Source organism: Emydura macquarii, unplaced genomic scaffold (assembly GCF_026122565.2).
Source record: "Emydura macquarii macquarii isolate MOO-44397 ecotype Brisbane River unplaced genomic scaffold, CSIRO-AGI_Emac_v2 contig_1363, whole genome shotgun sequence".
In the NCBI taxonomy this organism is placed as follows: Eukaryota; Metazoa; Chordata; order Testudines; family Chelidae; genus Emydura; species Emydura macquarii.
The window spans coordinates 16,828,095-16,853,528 of NW_027131500.1; the positions used below are offsets into that span (position 1 = coordinate 16,828,095).

Below are 25,434 nucleotides of genomic sequence, written 5' to 3' on the forward strand. Positions count from 1 at the left end.
GCAGTGATATCTGAACTTTACCCCACTGGCTGGGCAAAACCTGAATCTGTTGAATGGTAAAAGCTTTGCTTTCATCAAATGAGAGAAAAAGAAATACATATACCTGACCGAGCAATTCCGCTGTCTCTGTCCTCATTTTGCCCTCTGCTAGGCATATCAACAGGTGTGCTATGTGCTAAACAGATCAGATCAACAGAAAACATTACATGCTGCCTCAGTTTGTCTGTCAATGTTAAACAAAATTTACGTTTAAAGGCCACACAACAGTAAAGTTGTATCTAGTGCAGTTAATTTAAGCAATAGTGATGTCAACAGAGCGAGGGCAGATAAAAAAAAATACAGTGTTTGAAGAGATGATAGCATGCAATATTTCAATACTAAACATTACTTGTGCTGTAAAGTTGATTTCCTTTTTTTATTTTAGGTGAAAATACCTTCTAAGTACCTGTAGGAATCTGAACATTAGTTTATATACACTGAAAGATCATACAGCTGAGAATCAGGACCCTGAAAGCGTCTCAGGTGGAGTACCCAAAAATAGAAGCAACCAAAACCTCTAGTCACTCTTGAAAATCCTGATTTAGTTTATTTTTGTTCGGTCATTGGCATTGAACAGGCTAACAAACAATACTTTGTATAAGAAGCGGAGTATCAGTTTCAGTTGTTTTTAGTTAGCCACTATGCTTGGCAAGTTTCCAGCATGCAGTGAAAACTCAGTCCAGTGTGGATCACCATTAAGTGTTAGTAGCACATATTCACTTAACTTATGAAGCATGCAAGATTTATGAGGGAAGTGAAGTAACTTTTCATTTTTGCACTCAACCAGATCAATTAGAGCTGAGGTTTCCCCAAGGGCATGAGTCATCATCATGCCTGTAAAAGCATCCTTTTGTATGTAAAGGAGACTAAATGCTACTTTTGAATTTAAGTCTTTAATATTGTAAAATCACAACTTAAAGCTCCCAAAACTCAGTTCAACAATGTCTTAAAGAGTTGCTGTCAAGCGAATAAAATCCACAGGTCAAAAAATATGGGAGGAAAGCAAAGAGAGAAAGAAGCAAAAGGGAACTGCACACCAGCAAGAGACCAAGTGTAGACCAGGAAACATAAATCCTCTTAGAAATATAAGGGCTTATTTATTATTGAATAACACATTACATTAGGAAGTTTCCTTAACATGAAAACTTGTGGTAGAGGTGGGAGGGAAGAACAGGAAGCAATTTAATGCAGCCTGGAATTTCAAGAAGGTTTGAGTCAAAATATAAAGCCAATATGTGCCTATCATCCATATCTTCATCACTTTAGCCCTTTGTTTCTAGAGTGTAATTATGGACCTCCTGCCAAGATTCAGAAGGAGCTGGATTACTGTGGGTGCGTGGGTTACATTGTGCTCAGCATTCCACACAAACCTGCAAAGAAAGAAGCGCTCCGGATGAGCCGGAGTGGGCCTCCTTCAGATACACCTTGCAGCACTTTGCTGCTACACAGCTGTAACACACCTAAAAACAGCAACACACAGAGAGGGCAAGACAAAAAACAAACAAACAAAAAACTATTAAAGACAATGTAGGGAAAAATAATTCAACAGAAAAAAAACAAACAGACAGATGGTCTCCTCAAGAAAAGGTTTTTGTTTTGTTTTTTAAATAAAATAAAATAAAATAAATATTTACCTAGATTACTTCCACTACGGCAAGGGCCCAAACCATTTTGATTAGAGCTCAACTTTCCCAGACTGGGATCTTGATTGATGCATTCAAAGCTATCTTGCAAACTAAAAAGGAAGAAATTTCTAAGAAAGGGGATAACATCACGAATATCAAACTACACTCTGTTTATTTGCTTTGTTATGTAAATCTAACTTCACAACCAAGTTCAAGGAGTAGCAGATTTTCCTATATGATACCAGATATCATGAAAAATAGATCATGGTCAATACTACTCCCTAATTCGGGAGGACTGTAAACTTTAAGACAGTACCTTTTGGAATTAACTAACTTTCCAAGTTTGATCTCTGCCCACAGTGATTTTTGGGGGGGCAGAGAGGAACAGAGCAAAATATCAGCCATTTATGAAGGAGCAAAAGAGGACTGGAAAAATATATACACACTTTCCTCATTACATTTAAAAAGGTAACCGGTTGGCAGAGAGAAGGTGTCACTAAGACTCAAAGCCTTTGAATATTTATCCAGGCCCTAAGCTTTGAATTTCACCCATTGCTCATCCTGAACACACTTAAAGGGTCTACAGGGCACATCTACACAGCAATTAAACACCCACAGCTGACCTGGGTCATCTGACTTGGGCTCGTGATGCTTGGGCTGCATGGCTGTATAATTGCTGTGTAGATGTTTGGGCTCAGGCTGGAGCCCACGCTCTGGGGCCCCACCAGGAAGGAGGGTCCCAGAGACTGAGCTCCAGTCTGACCATCTATACTGCAATTTTTAGCCCTGCAGCTGGAGCCCAAGTCAGCTGACCTGGGCCAGCCGCTGCCACGCCCTGGATCATTTATTCCAGCGTAGACATACCCTGAACAACCCTTCTCGGGACAACTAGAACTCACCACATGAATACTGCTCATAAACCAGAGTTCCCCAAACTTTTGGGGATGTGGAGGAATTTTCCAGGGGGCATAGCAGGACCCAGGCCAGCCCTGGATGGGGAGGGAGCCCCGCTCTGCCCCAGCCCCGCCACCGAGCACATGCCTCAGTGCCCGGCTCCCTGCCCCAGCTCAGGGGAAAGTGGGAGGAGTAGGGGCCATGAGGTAAAAAGTTGGGGGACCACTGTCATAAATAGTCTTACTCCTTTCACTCACTGCCAGCAGAGATCTGGTCATTTGGTTTTACGAGCTTTCCAGTTTTATATTGGCCAACCTTAGGAGCAGTGCCAGAAGAACTCTAAAATGAGAACGAGAGAAAAGACAGGGGAAACAACCTAACTTACTTATTTGTGCTTCCACTGAAGCTTCCCACTCTGGCTGAGAACACTTTACTTATCATAAGCTGCGGAGGAGAGCTGAAAGGATAAACAATCATCATCTCAGTGACTCAACAGTTCCAGTACCATCTCCTTCCCCATTTCTAAGCATTTGACAATATGGAATAATCTTAGAAGAGGAAACTCACTCACCGTATGTAGTGGATTTTCAAGGTAGAGCCTTTGTAACTCATTGCCACTGATCCAAACATCATTTCTCCAAGCATGTTGACATCAGAGGCTGGTCTGGTGTACTATAGACAAGTGAGGAAAATAGCCAATCATAACCCATTGTGCTATTTTAGTGTAGTGTGCAGCAGTACTGAATTTTGAATGTGAAATACACGTCATCTCTGCTTCCCAATGAAGAGCAGCCTATACCAATTGGTGTTTGTGCAATGTGTACATACAGTTACAGTGCATACTATATTTAGCTCATTAGAGAGGCCCACTAATTCCTATTTGCATGGGCTCTCCCAAAGGTATGAAGAAACCCACACACAGTCTCTGCAGCTGGCCCAGAAGCAGGTAATTTCCCAACCACATTCCTTTATTATAAACATTTCTTTATTATAGGATGTATGTATAAGTACTGCAAGCACTTCTGGTCTGAAGAGTCTCGACCCTTAAGTGTTACTTTAAAATTAAAAAACCCTCCCCAGTCTAAATTAACTCATTTAGACAGCAAAATATACTTAGAATGACAATTTAAAAAAAAAGTAAACTAAAGAAGTCCTATTTCTTACTACATTCTAAAGATTTACTACCAGAAAGAGGATCGACTCCCTATGTATATGTTCTCACCAGAGTTAAGGTAGTAACTTAAAATTTTAATATAAGCATAGTTTTTTTCATCCCACCCTCCTTTAAATGCCTCAAAACAAACCCAATCCACATGAAGTCATTCATTTGTCTCTTAGCATAAGACAAAGGTTTGCCTAGTTAAAGGAGATTCACACCAGCCATTTTTAGAGAGGCATATAGGAGTTAAAAAAGTAGAAAACTTTTTTCTGAGTCTTGAATGTCCTCTTTTGAAATCAGTAGCTTAAAATCTCATTTGTGAACTTTTAAGGAGACTAGAAAAGTGCATAAAAGCTACAGACCTTGCTCTGTGGAATTAGCTGCCTTGCTCTGACTGAATTTAAAAAATTCAGTTACTCAATGGCAGGCTTCTCGGGATTTTGCAGAAAAAAATAAAAACAGAAATTGAACTTTAAAAAGTCAGTTCCGCCTGTAAGCTTTTTTTAAAGCCTATTGTTAAGGTAACACCTAGGGGTATATATATGCAGCAAAACAACTTCCACAGCAGCAAGTCTCAGAGCCTGAGCGTCTGACTTGAGCTTCATCTATAAATAGCAGTGTGGACCCTCCTTCTTCACCAGTTTTCAGAGACCAGGCTCCAACTGTGGCCCAAAATGTCTACACAGCTATTTTTAGTCCCACAACAGGAGGCTGAGTCAGTTTATCCAGGCTCTGAGATTCACTGCCGCTGGGTTTTTGTTTTGCATCCATGTACCCTAAGGGTACATCTACACTGATGGCAACAAAGTTGCCACCATCAGATCGACCTATCTGGATTGATTGAGCAGTCAGTGAAGACCTGCTCAGTTGATCCAGAAGTCCACGCTGGTAAACCACCCCCTCAAGTGGCGCAGTGCAGTGAAGACACCGCGCAGAAGGGAAGCATGGCAGTCGACAGGAGTTACGCAAGCTACTCTGTGTAGCTTGTGTAACTCCCGTCGACTGCCACCGAATCGCCAGGTAAGTGTAGACCAGGGCTAAAATTACTAGAACTGAAAGATTGAGGAATAGGCCCTCATTCACACACAATAACTTGTACCAACTAAAGTAATTTTAAAAGATTTTGGTCAGACAGATAAAACTTGTCTGTTTAGACAAGTCCTAATTCTTTTTGTATATTTGACAGTATTTTGTGTAATTAATTTCCTCAACATGGGAAGTTCAGCACATATGTAACTGAGTGGAGGATAAGGGCCTAACTTTTTATATGGCATTAGTCATGGAGGACAGAGACAAATACATTATATCTTTCTAGATCAAGAATGTGCAGTCATAGAGCACATTTTTGAAACTTCTAAGTTGTTGCTTAGATTGTAACTATTTTATGTAAAAGTTCAGAAAAACCAAAGAACTGTGAAATTTTAAAAACTAAACACTGAAAGCTAAGGAACTGCTAAAATTTACATAGCACTTTAAAAATAAAATAAAAACACCTCTCCTCACAACACATGGAAGGAAAGAAATGCAATTAAGATCCCCAGCATCAGTTCCATATTTGATATAGTATAAATTCCACTTAAACATTTAAACAGACATTTGTTAATTTATACAACGTTAGTATCTTTAGTCATTCAGTGAAAATCCATATACAGATTTGAATAGATGTGTTAACGTTACCTGGTACTTTGGAAGCTGGTCCTTGTCATGCTGTGTACAGATTGCTGATGGACCATGGGAAGAAATACTATTGGTCCCATTGCTTGTTTGGCAGCACTTGGCAGAAGCCTTTCCCAGAGCATCCTCTACTGTTCTCTGTGTCAGACAAGATTGATGATGAAAGTAAGTTTAACAAACATGAAGATTTCTGTTTCTAGCTGCACCCTCGTGATCTCAACAGATTGTTGTTAAGAACACACTGGAGCAAAAGAAAAAATTGAAAAGTTTTATTTTGTTGGTTTAAAAAAAAAAAAAAAAAAAATCAATCCAAGTCATGTTAGTAACTTTGGCTTTTCAAGAGAAAAAAGGAAAGTGATGCTCAAGGAGAACGGAAGCGTAGGTTTATTCTTGAACTTAATCTATAAATGAATTAAGTTCTTTGTTATAGAAATACATGGTGCACACACGGTATATAAACTGATACTCTGCTTCTTTAGCCATCATGATTTTGGTCAAAGTAATTTGCCACAATTCTATCTAGAGCAAATGCATCTTTTTTTCTGTTAGCATACATTTCATAGAAATCAGGAGTGAGCTGCAATCTGTAACACAATTGGCTTACATTTATGCAAATACATCTCATCTTACAGACTGCTTTCTATGCATAGTGTGCAGTCGGTCTCTTAAATTGCATGGTGTTGTTTCGGCATCACAAATTAGCAGCAGATTTCTTTAATAAAAGAATAGCCAGCAAAACACAAATCGCAAATAATTTGGCAGGAATATTAGGATGAATAATCATTTGTGAAGAAGTTTATAATAAACCACTGGCTGTCTGAATACTTAGTGTGTAATATTCACCTGTCGATAACTGCATGGCTTACTCCCCAAGTTCACAATTAAATCACTCTTTATATTATTTGACTCACTCTACTAGGCAGTTTTTACTCCAGAAAGACTCTTAACAACTGTATGCTGTTTACATGGATAACATTTACCACAATGTTACTAGGGAAAGAAGATTTAGTTTTTTGAATAAAATTAAAAATCAAGTTATCTTGCATGCAGAGTTGCCAATTTAAAAACAATAATTTTTGTTTAAAAAAAAACAAAAAAAAACCCAGACACATACAACCCTTTTAGCTATCCATCAAAAGGGTTAGTTTACCTAGTATATATGCTGGCAAAGCATATGATTGGCCCAGTCAATGTTTGGAGCTGGGGGTCTGAAATACCATGTTCTGGTAGAAATACCCACGCTAGCTCTCATCAAGCTAGCATGCTAAAAATAGTAGTGTAGCTGGGGTAGCATGGGCAGCAGCATGGACTAGCCACGCTGAGTATATACCCAGGGGGTTCAGGCAGGTTTGTGCTCAGGGCAGCTAGCCTATGCTGTTTGCTGCTACCTGTGTTGCAACTCAACTACACAACTATTTTTAGAGGTCTAGTTCAATGACAGATAGAGTGGCTATGTTTATACAAGTTGAGACTCACACCCCCCAGCTCCAAGTGTAGACATACCCTTTGAAATTTTTTCACTCTCTTAACAAACTATTGGCATTGCAATAATGACAAGAGGTCTCAATCAGGACCTCATTGTACTCGCTACTGTACACAAATGACAATGAATTGACAATATCTGGCACAGCGTAATTAAAGAAATGCACAAGGGTGTAACCACATCAATGCACACATGCTTCACTGGGGCAAAGCAGGGTTTAATGGATTCAGTTGCATCTATGTAAACTTTGCTTTACACTGATACATCAGGAGTTTGCACTGAAACAGTTATAAATGGATTTCCTTAATGTGGACACGGCTTTAGCAGATGCCACGAGACAAGAGTGTGGAGAAAAATAAATAAATAAAAAGGAGACAACAAAGATAACAGACACTGTTTGGTGTAATAAGCAGCACATCCATTACCTGGCCAACGTCAAACATTTTGCACTTCTGATCATGGCAAAGATGAGTTTTATAGAAGGGATAATAAAATACACCTAAAATTAGAGGCCAAATACTGCACTCGTCTTTTTAAAAGGATGCATTTTTCCCAGGCTAACATCTTGAATATTAAACTGCAGCAATATTTTGGTAGAGTTATAAATGAGAACTTAAGACATGATCTTGGGTGGGATGAGGAGGGAGGTGGCAGAGACAACCCATAATTCTAGAGAATAGAAATGGGTTGGACGACAGCAGTGGCACAAGCAGACTTTTACTATTTATTATGAAACTAACCAGACACAGGGAGAGGATTTTGTTGTTTTTTCTACATGGGGCTGACTGGTCTTTCATATTTTACCACATATTTGCATTCCTTTTGTGCAGCTTTTGCTTGGCACTGCATTTATGTAACTGCTGCTTATCTAATCCCCAATGTGACTGTCATTAGGTGGTTATAAATGCACAAATGTTAATAGTCATGTGCTTGACACACGGTATTGACAAAAACAGCCTTAATATCAAAGTGTTCCGCTCTATGCCACCCACAGGAATAGCTAGAGCAGAACACATTAAAACATACTACAGCATGATTAACCATACATTTCAATACCCTTGTTAAATAGACGATAATCTGCCTAGTTTCCCAGATAAGCAGATTTAAAGGCAAAACTGCCTTAAATCTATCCTATTTATTTATGTGAAGGGGAAAAGCTCCCTAATCCTTTGCTTATTCAGGGCTTGATCCTGTTCCAAACTGAAGTCAAAAGGAAGTCTGTCATAGACAAATAGCTGTAGGTTTGGGCCCTCGCCTGGAAAATGCCGGCACACCAACTGTTAGCTAGAGCATTTCAAAGCCATACTTCATATCTGATTTGCAGTTCTGAATATTTAGCTTTAAGCAGCTATTCCAGTATCTGATATGAAAAGGAGGTGTATATTCTATTTGTTAAAGGATGTTTTGAAAACACAATGGAAAATCTCTCTCTAAGAAAGGGCAATATTTTAAATGGAGAGTTATACTTTATAGATTAACCTTTTTGTTTTAAATGTTTATGTCTCTCCATTGAGGAGCAACACATTTTTATATAACTGTAAAGACACCTCCCCATTTTTCTAAAGCTAATGCAACTTTGTGTATCAACTGCTTGGATATACAGTACTGACCTTGGTATTGGGGGCTCATGACTGGAAAAAAAGGGATTAATATAGGCCACTCTGACCTATTTACTCTCATAAGTAGATGATCAGTCATGATCATCATGTGTGCCTTACTAATGTAGGTTAAGCCAACATGTGATACTCATGCAGCTTAATTTAAATAGTTTCAGATGGCTGTGTTTAAACTTTTTCATGAGAGCCGTTTCCACAAAACACTGCTATTTAAATGTACATTACAGCTAGTAATTCCACATTGACTGTACCAGTCAACACATTCCAGTCAACAGTATTAGCTGTAATTTGAGATCCACCTAATAAAAAACTATTTTAATGCAAAATGGAGTTACAGGGCAGGTCTATGCTTAAAATGCTGCAGCTTCTCCCATCAGCGGAGTTAATCTATCTCTGTGAGACGCCCCCTGATTAACATAGCGCTGTCTACACTGGGGGTTAGGTCATTATAAATGTGTTGCTCAGAGATGTGGGTTTTTCAGACTCCTGAGTGACGTAGTTATACTGATGTTAGTTTATTATACTGTAGACCTCTCAGAACTATAACTAAATAGAAGAAAAATGCAACTAACAAGGAAGATATACTGTATCACTCTTGTCTTCTTAATATCAGCTGGACATATTAGAATACTGTTCAAGTGTAGACTTGTGGACCAAGATACTGATGGATCGAGCCATACCTTAATTGTACATTTCCTTCCTTTGTTGGTTTTTGTCACAGCATTAAAAATTATGTATTGTCTGTTATTGTCTCAGTTACATACACATACTCTCCTTTACAAAGAGTAACAAAAATAGAGTTGTGCCAATTAAAAAACAAACCAACAAACAAAAAACAAAACAGTAACTTTGTTGCTTTAACTAAAGAGATCCAAAGGGAGACAAGTGCATCTGAACATTTGCCAGCTCACACTGAAATAAGCAGACATCTCTGTGCAACTTGTGTGTGACGACCGGGCCTACAAAATGAAAAATGATCAGATTCAACATATACAAAAGTTGATGTCAGAAAAATATACATTAAAAAAAGGATCAAGTCACTTCAAAAGGTCTATGAGCAGGGCCTATACTGTTTTATATCTGTTAGGGTGCGCAAGACTTTGTGACGCGAAATCAGTATAGCTTGACAAGAGCAAGGCCCTGAAAGCATTGCTAAGCTTTTGCAGCAAGTATAGCAAGAGTTAGGCCTCTCAGAAGCAGAACCCAGACACTGCCCTCTGACAGACCTTGGGCTGAATGAGGAAGTGCCATGGGGCCTGGAGAAGCCCGAGATGAAAACATACACCTGTTGATGCTTGATAAGCAAAATAATTCCTGTTTTAGCAATGAATTAAGCAGAAGTAATGCTATAAATTAAGCTCTTTTTGAAGTAAACAACTAACGTCACCTCATTCCCAAAGGTCCCTAACTAACTACCAATAGACTAATAGTAGCTAAATGTTAAGACCCAATCCCTAAGGGGATTGAGATATACGTCATGTATTGCTGGGTAAAGCTTTTTGTAAGGTGAAGAGGAAAAGAGGGTATATCAGACCCCTGGGAGCCTCCCCTAGTGAGACTCTCCGTGAATCCGTGGAAGCGCTAGCGGATGCCGCGGCCAGGACGGTTCCCCGGTCGCCACCCGCTTATCAGAACGAAGTATGGGTCTCCTCGTTCTTGTATTGGTAAGCGCCCCTTCACCTGCTTAGATAAGTCTACCCCTCCTAGATCGATGGGCCCCCAGGAGTATAGTGCTGTAGGTATCCTCTTGGCGGATTTCTTCCTTGCTGTGTGGTTCATCTCACTGTTTACTAATTGTTGTTGCTGCTGCTGTTGCTCAGCCGATGTTAACCTGTAAGTTGTTACTTTTTATCTTTATGGTTGATTGTGCCTGCATTTTACACCGTGTATTAAGACTTGTGCTGGAACTTCTGTTTCATTATGGCAGAGGACTTCCAGTCTTGTCTGTCTCGTTACTTCTCTCAATAAATAAGCTAAATTTTCAACCCATTTTGTCCGTTTGCTCCATTCCCGCCACCGAGATAAAATACCGTGCATAACAATATCAGTTACCAAATTAAAAAAAAAAAAGATAAATACCAGGCAGTAAGCTGGGACAGGTTACATTAGGCCTCTGGGGTGTAGCTGTAACAGGTGTGTTCGTCAGATTTCAAAAAACTTCATACCCACAACAAATGGGTATGCAAAGGGCAGCAAAAACTTCCAAAATAAGATGCAGAAATGAGCATTGTCTTTTTAAAATTATTTCCATTTGGGGCCAGAAAACAAGAAGAATCGAAGGACAGAAGTATATTAGTGTTTCATACCTGAGTTGCTGCCTCGTCAACTTTGCGGACTGCTTTGGAATCAAACAAGACCTGTCTGCCTCTTCTCTCACAATCCTGGTAAACTATCAGGCGGATTTCATTCAAGTCAAACTCTGAACAGGACCAGCTGCGGATGGCAAATACAAGTCAGAAATTATATTTTCTCACTGGAGAGCTAATGGACATGAATAAGCAGAGGAAACGTGTGCCATCAGGTGGGTCTTTTGGACAATGGTGGCAGGAACCAAATTGAAATTTCAACAGCATCTGAAGAAGATTCCTTGGAAACGCTGAGTGAGCACCCATGTTCTGATAATGGAAAAGCCATGTTATTATAACCAAGTACATGTAGGGAGACAGTGCAATTATTTCCCTGCAAGCATTTTTAAAATACATAAATAGCACAGCAGTCAATAAAGAGGTATTATCAGATCTGAGTTATCCTCATATACTAAAGGAGAACTCTAAAAAGTGGGAAGTCCTTCCAAGGCAGTAAATGTTTCCTGTAATATTTTTTAAAAAGCTGAGACCTGAAAACCATGCCACCAGCATAGGAAATTAACAGAAAGGAAATTAACACAATAAAAACATGAATAAAGTATGGGAACAGGGTTCCTGAAAACCCAGAAAGCCACCACATGTACACTAGACCTTTAAACTCCCTTTGGAGAGAGTACAAGACACCCCAGAAGGCCACAAATCAAGTAGTTAACAACTGCATGGGGGGTGGGAGGGAGGGAAAGTGTGAATAAAAGCAGCTATGGTTTTGTAATTAAAAAAGATAACAGTGGTAGTGCTCTGGTCACACTGGAAGGTAAAACTAGATATTTTAAGATAGACCCTTTCCAGGTCCACTCTTTTTAAAGACAGCACCAAAACGTGCATACTTTAAGACGACATGGTTGGGTTCAGCAGATTTTTCCACAGTGCGTGATCCTTAAATTTGGAGCTTTGCCATCAGAAATGTGGAGGCCCTCAATTGATTGTTTACTGAAATCTAAACTTTTTATCTCAAATAAGCATGTGACACAGTCAAACTATTTTTGTCCAAAGTGCAGTGGAACTAAATATTTGTCTATTTAAAACGTAGGTACCGCAGTAAAGGACACAAGGTTTTTGCATAGTTTTTTACACACAAAAACAAAAAATCCCTCTTCCTTCTATTCCTTATATTAACATATTAAGGTCCTCATTTTAAAAATTCACAAGAACTAATAAAATTTCAGAGGCAGATCTAGGAACTAAGTGGACAAGTTACACCAAACACAATAGTGTTTTCACTAATGCCAGAATGTAAACTAGCAATTTAAATGTACATTCGTAATAGTCCATAAAAATTACCTGAACCTAGCATCAGCAACTGATTTTTGTCAAGAGTGAGACACTCATTTGGAGATTATACATACTTATACTTACAATCAGACACCGCGATCACTGTGTAGTAGGGTAAAGGAATGCATATGACTGGTAACTTACACTGACACCAAGACAAGAACTCTTTGTTCTGGCAAGATGACAGCTATAATGAAACCTATGGATAACTAACAAGTCTCAATAATGCTTAAAAGCTTGCTTGGCCTTGAATCTGTAAGCTAGATTGCAACCTCCTTGATCTCTAGAGGTTTGGCTAACTCTGTGGCCTCAGCCTAGATTCTCTCTCTTACGTTAAGAAAACACTGATACAGGCCTACTGATTATAGAATGACTAATAACGGAGACTTACTGCTATTTAATGCTTTTTTCAATGCTCAAGCCTTGTAAGTGAAAAATTTAAGATTACAAATATGACACCTACTTACACTGATCTATGATATTTGGACTTTATACAAAAAATCTGCCGTTCTACCAGAAGCCCAATGCAAGTGTGAATAAAATTAAGTAATAAGAGACATGCCTGGTTGGTTAAATATGTTAAATTAGAGACTTCACTTAATTTAATAAAATCATTAGAAACAACATGTCATGGATGTGGTAATGATGATCACTCTAATATGGTAACACCCTGTTAAATAGATCTGAGACTATTGCTATACAACATCTCTTTAAAATAGAAGCTCACTGCTGTAATGATCAATCTTTCATTTTTTATATGTAGATGGCAAGAATTTGTACAACTGCTATAACTTCCTAACTAAAGAGTAAAAAATAAAAAAGATCACATTTCTTTGCAAAGAATGCTCTCCTCAGAGCACTTTTCCCCTTCACCTTAATTGACTGCTTCTCCTCCTTCCCTTTTCCCATGCTTCCCTGTAATTTCTTGTTACATTATTTATGTAGTTTTGACTCAGCTCTTCTTCTTGTCTGTCGAGCACTATGCACATTATTGTCATTAATAAATCATAATATAAAAGCTAATTATGAATTACAGAAGTTCTCTGACAAGAAACTAATATTGAGTTAAAGATGTAAACAAATCTCCATTAACATTTGTTGTTGCCCTGACTTTTACTTTTTTGAAAGTTAGGAAATCAGCCACAGAAAAGAAAGACTATTGAAATCCAAATCTTCTACCATTCATTTACTTCAATACGAACATTGGTTATACTCCATTGATTCAGGTAACCATCCTGAATCTAACTTTTGGTTATTGGCCAGAACATCTATCATTCACGACATAACTCTGCATAGCCTGTTAAATTCAAGCCCACCTACTCATGAATCAGAGACTGGAGATTTGACAACCACCTTTCCCACCCCTTTTTTGTAGTTTGAATCAGAAACCACTTCTACACGTCAACAGTCCTCCAGTCACTAAGGGTAAACAAGGTATCCAGTTCATAACGACCTCATGAAGGCCAGCATGAGATCATATTTCCCATATCCTACTCTAACTTCAGACCCCGTAACCTCCACTACTTTCACATATCCTTGCAAAATTGGCCTGGATCTTCAAATACCTGAGGAAGGTTGGAAGAATGGGTGCAGGCTCTCTCATGCTGCAATATTCCTCATTTTACATTTATATATTCAGGCAGGGAAGATTTCGTTTTATTCATTCAGCAAGGGCTGGGATTCTCCCACTAATAAGGAGGACAGAAAAGATAATGGGGGAGAGTTAAGGTTGATGCTGGAATTATTCTGATATTAATGTTTCATGAATTATAGCACTCTTGTTTCTTAATCTAATGAAAAATCTGAAAGTTAACCAAACATCAATAGTGTTGTAAGTGAACAGTTGTTTACAATCTTAATTTTGTATTTAAAACACCATGTTTCAAAAAATAAATAGCATTGTTTTCATCTGAAAAGTCTCTCGCTGCAATTTCAACTAGAAGTAGTTTTCTTCACTTCTTTTCCCAAATTGTTGAATACTGCAACCGGGCATAAACAACCATTGCTGCATCTGATGGGGATGAAGGTGGGGAGGAAAAAAAAAAGAGAGAGAGACATTCCTTCCTAATCTCTCAGGTAGTCACCCTAAGCTTTAGAGCGTGGAGGTTTGGTGCTCTTTTGTAGGTTACACATAATAGTTTCCACTTTACACTTTAAGAGCGTACATGGATTTTAGAGTCCTGTAAGAAGCTTGAATGATAGATTTGCACTGAAGTTTTCTATCCACAGAGCATCTATAGGTAGCAAGAGCACAAGCCTCTCCATACCAGATAATGTGCTGAGGTGATGTGCCTCAGCTCTGACGTGGATGAAACACATCTAAGGGACAAGAGTACAGCTGTTATTAATAGTAATTTTAGTTTATCATGTTGCATAACAGATTGCCAAGGCCACATTGATTTCCTACACAGAGTGCCTCTGAATAGGAATTTTCCTGACTACATTCTACAGAGAAGAAAAAAAATAGATCCCACAAATAAACAAATCACTAGAAAACAAGAAGGTCAGACAATTTCTTTGCCGCTTTAACTCATCCTCTGTTAGAGGGTCCAATACTGTGAAGAGCTGAACACCCTCAACTCCTACTGATTTTAAAAGGAAAGAAGGATACACATAGCACCATGGAAGACCAGGCTTAATTGCCCTCTCCCATGAACAGGTCGGAGTCTCACAGGCATTTTGTTTCTAACATACTTTAACTTGCTCTTCATGTTTTATCTTGATTCTTTGGATTATTTCTTATATTTTTTGCTAAGTATACTTTGTGTTCCAATCCACTGGTATTGCTTAGGCGAGGATTTCCAGGTTTGAAATGGATGCTTATTTAGTCCTAATCAACTCACAGATTTTGATCTTCCGTTTTAATGTTCTTTGGGGGTGCCTGCAGTAAAAATAAGCCATCTACTCCTCTAACAGAACTTTCTTAGATTGCAATATGCTCTGATACTAAGACAATGGGTATCATATGCATGTCTAAGATAGACCACAGAATGATGCTGAAGGCTGTTTTGCCATTAACCATTTTCCTCACTTTTAAAGAGTTTATGTATACACAGTGCTTTGAAGAGGTTCTAGACAAGTACCAAGCTGTGTTTTTAAGTCTGCACTTTGAATGTTAGTTATAGTGTTATCATTAGGGGAGTTACCCTATGTGCGATCAAATCAAATTAGGCTCTGTTCACGGTTACCCACATCCTACACATCTCATGTGTGCTAAAAACTGCAAATATGCCACCTCCTGCACTCCAGACTTCAACACTAGTTTCTCACCCACTGCCTATTGAGATTCATCATAGGATATAGTTTAAAAGTGAACCAAGGAGGAAATCAAAGCAGCCCATGGATTTGCCTCAATTTACTTCATGAATTTGATCTCTTTTTCCAATTCCATCCCTGTTCATTTATACCTTGCCTCCTTATTCCTGTCCACATTCTCTCAGAAATCGAAGTGCTAATTTGCTGAAAGGATGACCCACATGCCTTTAAACAAACAAAAAGGAACCTATACATATTTTATTTTAAATTAAATGTAAAGCTCCTGAGAGGTGCCAAGTTGGCTGCTTTATTTACCCACAGAACAGGGATAGCTGGGCCAAGAGCAGTGCAGACTTCCCCATACTGCCGCTACCTGCCTTAAGCCTAACCTTACAGACCCATCTCTAGGCTTAGACTGAACAAATCCAATCTTTTCACTCAGTGGCTCCCAAGCTTTTTGACTCAAGGGCCACAAATATCCTTTTTACAACCCTGAAGGGCCACAAGTCTATCAACTCATAAAAAATGCATTGATGTATACACCATTAAGGACTACAAATCACTACATATTTAAAGTAAACATTTTGATGCTACTGTGCTCATTTTTATATTCACTATTTTACACCTACAAATTACTCACAGTATGTCACACACTCAGACAAAGCACTGGTGTAGATGAGTGACTTGTCACTACACACTGAAACACATGGCCTGACAGCTAAGTTATAGTAAGTGACCTGCTAAGTGCAGGCCAAACAGGAAGGCACTGATTTTTAGACGCCTGCCCCATCTCAAAAGCATGGTGGGCCCTGGATGCTCCTCCAGCAGTCCCCCACCCCCACTGCAGCCATACAGAAGGAGTTCAGTGAGGAGACTTCCTCCTTGCTGATCTCCCGTCCCCCTGGCTGCAGCAGGTAAACCACACAGATCCTGTCTGTAGCCCTGTGCACTCCACCTGGGTCCCTAGGCAATGACTCCCTTCTGCAGTTAGGAGGATGGAAGATCAGTGCTCCCCCTCTCTCTGGCTCCAACAGGGTTCCCAGCACCTAGAGACCCAGGCAGAGTGCTTTTCTGTGCTCCCTGCTACAGCCACGGGGAGAGGAACGCTGATCTCCCGTCCTCTTGGCTGCAGCAAGGAGCCTGCACCGGTCTTGTAGCTCTGTGGCAATGTACTCCACCTGGGTCGTTAGGCAGTGACTCCTTTCTGTAGCCAGTGTGAGGAGAGCGGTGGGCCACTTGGAAAGACCCTGTGGGCCACGGGTTGGGAACCACTGCTTTAATTCATTGCCAAGGTTAAAAATCACAAGCTATTTGTGGTGCATCATGTTATCTCCATTCAGCTGCAAAAAAGGTGATCACCAATATATTTTACATGGGCCAAAGACCCACATTCAGGTGGCAAGGCAACAGCTTTTGCCCAGGAATGAACTGGGCTGGATTTCAGCTCTATACTCCGTTATCAGTCTGCTCAAGCACTCTGTCCAGTTTTCCCATCCCAGCTACACCACACACTAAAAGCAATTAGAATCAATTCAAACAGACAATTTTTAACTCCAGACATTAGCCACATTAAGATGTTACCTAAGCTTCTGTCAAGCAGATCTCAAATCTTGCATGAGACAGGACTGCACTACAGTACTTACAAATACGCCAGACTGAAACAGGGAACTTCAGAGAATGCCTTTCACAGGTCTATTTTGTGGTGCTATATTTTGACAGACCACATTTTAATATTCAGACTTACACCGGGGAAGGGAGAAAGGGGAACATTTCTTAAACGATCCAGTTTCACACTACAGAAGTGATCCATCCATAATTATAATGAGACCAAATGTCATTCAAATACACCATGGAAAATAACACATGGACACACACTCAGTAGAGTCATCTCCTTGGGGAATCCATCAAGACACAAGATTCTCATATGACTAGCATTCCTCCCCCCTTGACCTAAGCTGATAGCTGTATTGTCTAGGCTGTTTCACACAATGCACAGCTCCAGTATCATGGAGTCTGACTATTCAATCATTTACTACACTTAACATGCCTTGGAGTTTCCCACACAGCTTTGTGTTTAACTACATTTGATATACATTAAACATAAACATTATTAATTTCACCCTTGTTAAGAAAACCTTTTAGGTGTGATCATCTTCCTGTAAAATAATTCCCTCCCCCAAGCACAACAACATCTAGCATTGCAGGAACGGTGTACGGTTAGTCCATGTAAATTATAGCAAACTTCTGCTTTGGTGAGTTAAGCTTACTTTTATCAGAGGATATTTTGTTTAAGAGTTTGGTGGAAGAAAAAAAAAAAAACGCTCCCAGTTTTGCATCATTTGTTTCTAAATTGCAGAAGAAGGATATTCAAAATAGAGAATTTAGACTTTTTTCCGGAGTCCCAACAACATGCATAAGGGTAACTCCTCATTTTCTACTTATAATGCACAAAACCCAATTCCATTTCAAACCCAATTACAAAAGAAAAACACTTTGGAGACTGTGGTGCTTAATGAACTCTGAAGTATGTTTTCAATTCCTCTTCAACATCAATGTGTAATACAATCAGGGATACTTACAGTGGCTAAATCTTTGCATGCACAACTGGGAAATACAAAGTAGCTATTTACTTTTTGTTGTTTTGTTCTTTTTATTAACAGCTTGTCCAGCTGTTTGCAGTTACCTAACTGCTAAAAGGAACTGCACTGACATTATACAAGATCCACCAAATATTATGATTATTTTTGGATACCCGCCCAATATCGATATGGCTAGTTCTGATACTGAGTTAACTTTAAGACAGAGAACCAAACAAAAAATGAAGAGCTGTGATATGCAAAGAGTACAGTAGGGTAAACTTCAGGCAGATTAAAACCTGACAGTGCAGCAGATCACTCCAGTGTCTGGAAGATGCTAGAACTAATATTAAGAATTTTAACAGAAAAAATTCTCTGTTCATATCATTTGAGAAATAGCTTTTCTATAGTTAATGTGTGACCAGCACTCTTCAAAATCTGTTTGTGATAACAAGTCATTCACTAAGGAAAATAAAGGACATGTTTACAATTTTTTTTTTTTTTTTTTTTTTAAGAAATGCATGACTTGTTCAGAGTTTTGCCACTAGGTTTCTTGTTAGAATTAGGTAAAAAAAAATCATTCACTCTCCCAAAAATAGTGGAAAAGCTGCTTCCTTAGTCTTATTCATCAAATGTCTTCTGCTATACATAAGAGAGAAATGAGGTCACCTTACCTCCAAGTTTTTTACGTAGAGGAAAATTAAAATTATATTTTCTTTTTACAAACCTTGATTTGATTTCTTGACATAGCACTTAGTTACTATATCATTTTCCATGTGTGCATTAAAAAAAATCTTGGCCTTCAAGATATAGTAAAGTGAATTAGAAGTATATTGCCAGTTGCTTTAGAAAATTTAGAGATAGCTGAAGTGATTCTAAAGATATTAAACAGTTTGAGATACCATTTAAAAATTGATTACAAGTTAAAAAAATTGAAAAATTCACTCCTTACTGCACTCCAAATGATAATCAGAAGGCTTTAACCAGCATACTGTTTTCAGATCATCAATTCTTGGAGGGGTCAACAGAATCCTGATCTCAACAAATAAATCTTTCAGTGCACCTTCATAATAGACAGACGTATATTTTGAAATCTGTGCGTGTACTTCAGCTGAACAGCAACCCATTTGTTTAGATTTGAGAAGTATTTCAGTTTGCTTTAAAACGTTAATTATGAGAAGGTACAAACTGATTTTTCAGTGCAGCAAATACTGAACAGGCTGTTGTCTTTTTAAAGTATTTCAACTATATTCAAAAAGATTTTACTTTTAAACCTGGGGTGGGGAGTCAAGCAACAGAATTTTGTTGCACAATAGTGTAAGAAAACAATTGGAACTGCTTCAGAGCTTTCATTCACATGTTCACTGAATAAAAACATCACTAAGAAGTTATAGCAGGACAGTAACCAAACTCAAAATTAGTTTATGACCGGACCTTGGGACTTGTTCCTCGAGATGTTCAGCAACTGAAACAAATGTCCCCCACATTTCACCACTTTCTTCCCCCTTCCCCTGTAAAATGTTACTGATTGACCCACTGACATAGGGCATGCAAAGAGAATCAGGAACAGTTTTAGGAGGGGAAGGAAAGTTTGTGCCTGCGGCTGAAACTACACAGTATTATCAAAACTATTTCAACAATTGTTATTTAGAACCTACATAGAATGTATGTACAATTTGCATTAGTCACAAATTTGGTCTCAGTAACTAACGAGGAAGAACTTCCGAATATTGAAAAACAGCTTTTGAATTCGTTGACTGGATGGCGTTTATGCATGTGGTTCCATTTCCAATAGAATGAAAGCTAGAACACCTAATTATCTCTGAAACTACATTTTCAAAAAAGATAACTTGCCTACCTGTTTTGCAGCAATGTATTGACACTGCTTATAGGGCTGGTGCTTTGTTCTGCCACCAAAGATTGTTTAGCCTTTTTATCCAATTCTGTGTGAGAGAGATTATTACTGTTTCTTGCTCGGTCTGTTTGCCCTCCTGTGCTGTGTGCAGTCTTTGGGGTACCTCCACACATTTTCTTATTTCAGATGCACTCTCCCAAAGCTTCAAAATACTAAACGCTGGTTTAAGAGATATGGGTTCAAGTGAGTTGCTTCACTATGGCTCAGCATCCAGCAACCATAGATGTTTCCTCAGAGAAGAAATTTGGTAGCAGTATACTGGGTTTCTTTTTAGAACAAGAATAGCATATTCTGTCAACCAGTAATTCAGGGAAACAATTGCATCCAATGTATTGTAGTATTTATTCCAAATAAAACCACCATGTCATAGAACTTTCAAATTTCAAAGCCCATCCAAGGTAATCTCCCGCTTCTGTTGCTGGAGTTTTTCCACCAAGCCCCGACACACAAAGCTGTCAGCAAATACAGCAGCTAATATTGATTGTAACTACCTTTGTTTCCTGGCATGCAATTATGTAGCTGGCAATTATTTATTTGGTCACAAGACCAAACCATATGGCCTCTGAAAGAAAGAGCATAGTTGCTTTTGCACTGACTCGCCCTTAGTTGCAAGGTTGTTCTAACACTGGCTACAACACCCTCTTAATGGCTCTCATGTGAGCAAGTGTCATCTGACAACTCTTAGCAACCTCTTATAGCTCAGCACCAAACTTCAAATGCAAATAAGAATCTGTCACCAATACCCTACAGTTATCAGTAAATAATGATTAACACAAGCAAACACCCCAGAATTTTTGCACAGTAATGATTTTACTCTGTAGAGTAAACAGTATATGCTCAACTAAGAGCCTGATATTGCTTTAAAAAAATAAACAAAAAAGCTTTTACCCAGCAGAAAGGAAATCTCTTTACAGAATACAATGGATAGCTAAGATCTGGTGAATATGCAGAGAGGTAACTTTTCAATTTTACACTTGTTTAAAAATGTGTCCCTTAAAAATAAAAGGCCGATGTTTTAAGTATTGGAGCTATTAAAAATTGTAGAACAACTAAAAACAATCCCTATCTTTTTTTTAAATGACTAACATCCACTTAGAAAAACAGGTTTAGAACTAAAACCAGACTTCCGTTTTACAACAAATGGATATTCAATCCCTTCAATGGAGCAGGCTAAGAGAACATATCTTGTTTTCTTACAAGCTCAACTAACCTCTTTATATATAATAAGACTATATAATAATCTCCTCTGGCCTTAAAAAACAAAAACAAAAAAAAAAAAAAAAGGATTTCATCCTAAATCCCCAAGTCCCCCCTCCTCCCCGATCACCATTTTATGCTAAAATTTGATGCAGAGTACTATCGGGGGGGGGGGGGGAGGGGGGAGAGGAGTTTGGCATTTACAAAGCCCTTTTCATCCTTAGAACTCAAACCTCTTGATAGGGTAAGTATTATCCCAGTCTTACACATGGGACAATTTAGGCACAGGTATGGATTAAATGATTTACTCAAGGTCACTCAGCAAGTCCATGGTAGAGTCCATAGTATGTCTTAGGGTCTCCAATTCCCAGCTCAGTGTTTAGTCCACTAGATCACAATTGCTCCTGTTCATGGTTGAAAGGAACAAACGACATGTTAATCATGTCCTCCTCAAATCTTCCCAAAATCTTGAGAACTGTGCTTCTAACCCTGCCCCTCTCAAGCCTGTAGAATGATTCTGGACCACTGTTACTATGTTTAATCCAGTCTATGCTACAAGACTGAGCCACATACTAACAGTGCTGAGTACTATTTCGCTAAAATCTAGTTTCACAGCATGGTAGTATTTGGAACAGACAAGACTCAACACCATGGAAGATAAAAAAAAAAAATGGTTCTCCATACAGCATGAAGAACTGCACTTTTCATACTATTTTAGACTAGACCTTCCTTATGCTATCAGTTACTGTCATGGATCCGCAGGACCTGTGCTATACTGTAGCTTTTGAACAGTCTCTTGGAGGAACCCCAAGAGGTCTGCCTAACTCTTCCTTCAGGGTAGGCCATGCAGCCTTGCTGACTCCTAGATTGAGCTACTGGGCTCCTGCTTCACGCCATGAGCTCTACTTTACAAGTCCAGCTGAGATAGACTCCGGGTAGATACTTGTACACTCCTCAGGGACTATTGCACCCCAGTCAGTATTTTCAGTGAGACCTCAAAACAGTGTTTTCAAAACAGTAGGATGTATTAGTCGACTGGAACACAGCATTGGCAGTCCTTAAGTTAGCCTGGAGAAATAAAGGTTAAAGCACAGTCCATTCTGGTCAGCCCAGAGCAATTCACCAGCCAAGCTGTAACAAACTCCATTTTCAAGCTCTGTCTCACTCTCTGATCTCCTTAATCAGTTCCCAGTGAAAGAACCTAGCCTCTTCCAGAGCCCACACTTACTCTGCCATTTCACCCCTCTCAGTCCTTTGTTTCTCAAGCTCAGGGTCTCTGATCAGCTTCCTTGCTGAGTGTGCAGCTCCAGGAGTCGTTAGAGCTTGCACAGTCTCTCTGGACCCCTTGCTGATCCGGGTTGGTTTCACCCAGACAGGGACGTGACACATACACACCTGTATGTCTTAGTCTGCCCTGAGAGACAACTTAATCCCTTTCCCCTCATTGGGCAGCAATGTAAAGTATGGGGGAAACTGAGGCACACATAGGCCTCAAAAATATGACAAAAATGTACCACTTTGTTACAGTTACACAAAGGCAAAACAGAACCCTTAGAAAAACTGTTCTTTCTAGACATACACCCTTCTCCCCACACACATTTTGATCAACAAAAGCATAAGAGTATAACATTGACACGTAAAACAAACATTTCAACTCAACTCTGAAAGACAACTGAATGTATAGGATTTACATTTGTGCAGTGAAGCAATATGGTGAACCCTCTGAGAGTGTAACATCTAATTAAATTATGCTTATTCAATATATAAGTAATGCTAATGCACAAAGTATTAATTTTCATTCCTCTTAACACATACACACGAATATATTTAGTAAACTGGGGAGGAGGGACTAATTGGACAAGCAGTATTTTAGTTTCACATTTCCAAGATATTACTAATACTGAATGAAAAATATATATATACACACATATATATATATAGTATAACATAATTTCAGGAGGATGGGCTAAGACTAATGGAAGAACAGAACAAAGATGCTGCCACTTGTTCTATAAGCTTCTCCCCAGCCCAAAGAAGAATGCTCAATTAAACTACTGTAATCAAGATAATGTATTGGTGTCTGGTGCTAGAATCATAGAAATGAAGGGCTGGAAGGAACCTCAAGAGGTCATCTAGTCCAGTCCCACCCACTGAGGCAGGGCCAAACATAGCTAGGCCATCCTGGACAGTGTTTGTCTACTTTGTTCTTGAAAACCTCCAATGACCGGGATTCAACAATTTCTCTTGGAAATATATTCTAATACTTGACTATCTTATAGTGAGAAAGTTTTCTCTAACCTAAATCTCCCTTGCTGCAGATTAAGATTACTTGTTCTACCTTTCGTGGACATTGAGAACAAGTGATCACTATCCACTTTATAAGACTGAAATATATTGGAAGATTCCTCCCTCCCTTCAGTCTTCTTTTCTCAAAATTAAACACAGTTTAGTCTCAAGACTAAACATTTTTATAACATTTAGCCATAGGGCATTTCTAAGCCTTTTATCATTTTTGTTGCTCACCTCTAGATACTCTCCAGTTTTCTGACATCTTTCCTAAAGTGTGGCCCCCAGAATTGGATACAGTACTCTAGCTGGGGCCACACCAATACTAGGTAGGGAGGAATTGTTCCTGCTCATGTCTTATATACAGCACTCCTGTTAATACCCATCAGACAAATATTCTTTTTTGCAACTCCATCACACGGTTGGCTCATATCCAATTTGTGGTCAAATAGAACCCCCAGAACCTTTTCCGTAGTGCTACTGACTAGCCAGTTTCTCTCCTTTTTGTGTTTGTACATTTGAGTTTTCCTTCTAAGTGTAGTACTCTGAACTTGTTTTCCTTGAATTTCATTTTGTTGATTTCAGACCAATTCGTCAAGGTTTATTTGAATTCTAATCTTGTCTTCCAAAGTGCCTGCAACCCCTCCCAGCTTAGGGTCACCCGCAAGCTTTATTATAAGTGCACACTCTACTGCATTATCGAAGTCATTAATAAGAATATTGACTAGAACTGAACCCAAGACAGACCTCTGCAGGGCCTACCCCTAGGGGTACTTCCTTCCAATTTGACAGTGAACCATTTGAGATTTATATCATGTGATAAGCATAACATCCTCTTTGAGGATAGTTTTTCAACCAGCTGTGCACCCACTATATAGTAATTTCATTAGACCATATTTCCCTAGTTTGCTGATAAGAATGTCACATGGGACAAAAGCCTTACGAAAATCAAGACAGATCACCTTTACAGCTTCCCCTCCTCCCTCATCCACTAGCCCTGTAACCCACTCAAAGAAGGAAATTAGTTTTTTCTTCACAAATCCATGTTGGCTATTACCTATCGCCCTATGATCCCCTAGGTGTGTACAAACTGGTTGTTTAATAATTGTCTTAATAATAATCTATCTTTCCAAGTATTGAAGTTAGGCTGACTGCTCTATAATTCCCCTGCCTGATTTTTTGAGATGCAGTTTTGTACCTATAGCTTCCCACTTACGTCAATGCAACCTCTAGGTACTCGGCACCTCTGAAAATTTGGCCACCTAGTTTTCTAGTCTTCTACTCACTTGCCCTCATTCCCATTTTGACTAGAATTGTCTGTGTCAGGGAGGAATATGGAGTTATAGCTTTGACTTCCTTTTTGCCCTTTCCTTTCACTCCCACTGCCATCTCCAGGCAGCTGTGGATTAAACACTAATGGCCACCACACTGATGGTAATCAAGTGATTACCAGCCCAAGGCTTCAATAATAAGCTCACAACTTCTTTTCTGTGACCAATTTTTGAAGGATACTCAGGGTGTCTGTACTGAGGGCGGCAAAGTCGCCGCCGCCAGATCGATCTTTCTGGATCGATTGAGTGGTCAGTGTAGACCCGCTCAATTGATCAGAAAGTTGAATGAGTAAAACCACCCCCTCAAGTAGCGTAGCGCAGTGCAGTGAAGATACCGTGCATAAGGGAAGCACAGCAGTCGATGGGAGTTACGCAAGCTACTCTGTGTAGCTTGCATAACTCCCGTCAACTGCCGCTGAATCGCCAGGTCAGTGCAGACCAGGACTCAATCTGCAACACAAGGCTCAAAGAAGAAATCTACCTATGGGTGGGCAGAAAGCGTGCATAAACAGTGAATCAGGAAAGCCTCCTGCCCTCCAGATATAATGCATTGGGAAATGGAGTTTAGTCATTCCGTTTATATACTGGCAAATAGTCATGTCACCTTCTCTGTTTGTAGGTCACTTCTAAATCTAGATAGACCTAACTCTGTTCTTTACTTTAGTGGCTTTTAAAATGACAGTATTAGTTATGCATTATGAATCGCAAATGCAATTTCAACACACACCTCAAATGCCTTACAGTAT

The 25,434-nt window shown here is 39.2% G+C and overlaps 1 protein-coding gene across 7 annotated transcripts in view; it reads right to left on the reverse strand.

The window, feature by feature from the left end:
- FNIP2 (folliculin interacting protein 2) overlaps positions 1 to 25,434 on the reverse strand; it is a 121,114-nt gene that overhangs the window by 71,184 nt on the left and 24,496 nt on the right. For 4 of the 7 annotated variants that reach the window (XM_067551813.1, XM_067551814.1, XM_067551817.1 and 1 more), the window contains exons 1-8: positions 19,818 to 20,284; positions 10,797 to 10,923; positions 5,395 to 5,529; positions 3,130 to 3,230; positions 2,944 to 3,015; positions 1,674 to 1,774; positions 1,410 to 1,499; positions 104 to 175 (exon numbers count right to left, since the gene is read on the reverse strand). In XM_067551813.1, coding sequence (XP_067407914.1) covers positions 104 to 175; positions 1,410 to 1,499; positions 1,674 to 1,774; positions 2,944 to 3,015; positions 3,130 to 3,230; positions 5,395 to 5,529; positions 10,797 to 10,923; positions 19,818 to 19,987 — 868 coding nt within the window. In that variant the 5' untranslated portion in view covers positions 19,988 to 20,284. Of the gene's footprint in view, positions 1 to 103; positions 176 to 1,409; positions 1,500 to 1,673; positions 1,775 to 2,943; positions 3,016 to 3,129; positions 3,231 to 5,394; positions 5,530 to 10,796; positions 10,924 to 19,817; positions 20,285 to 25,434 lie in introns of those variants that run through there. The other 3 variants (XM_067551816.1, XM_067551815.1, XM_067551819.1) reach the window with 1 other exon arrangement.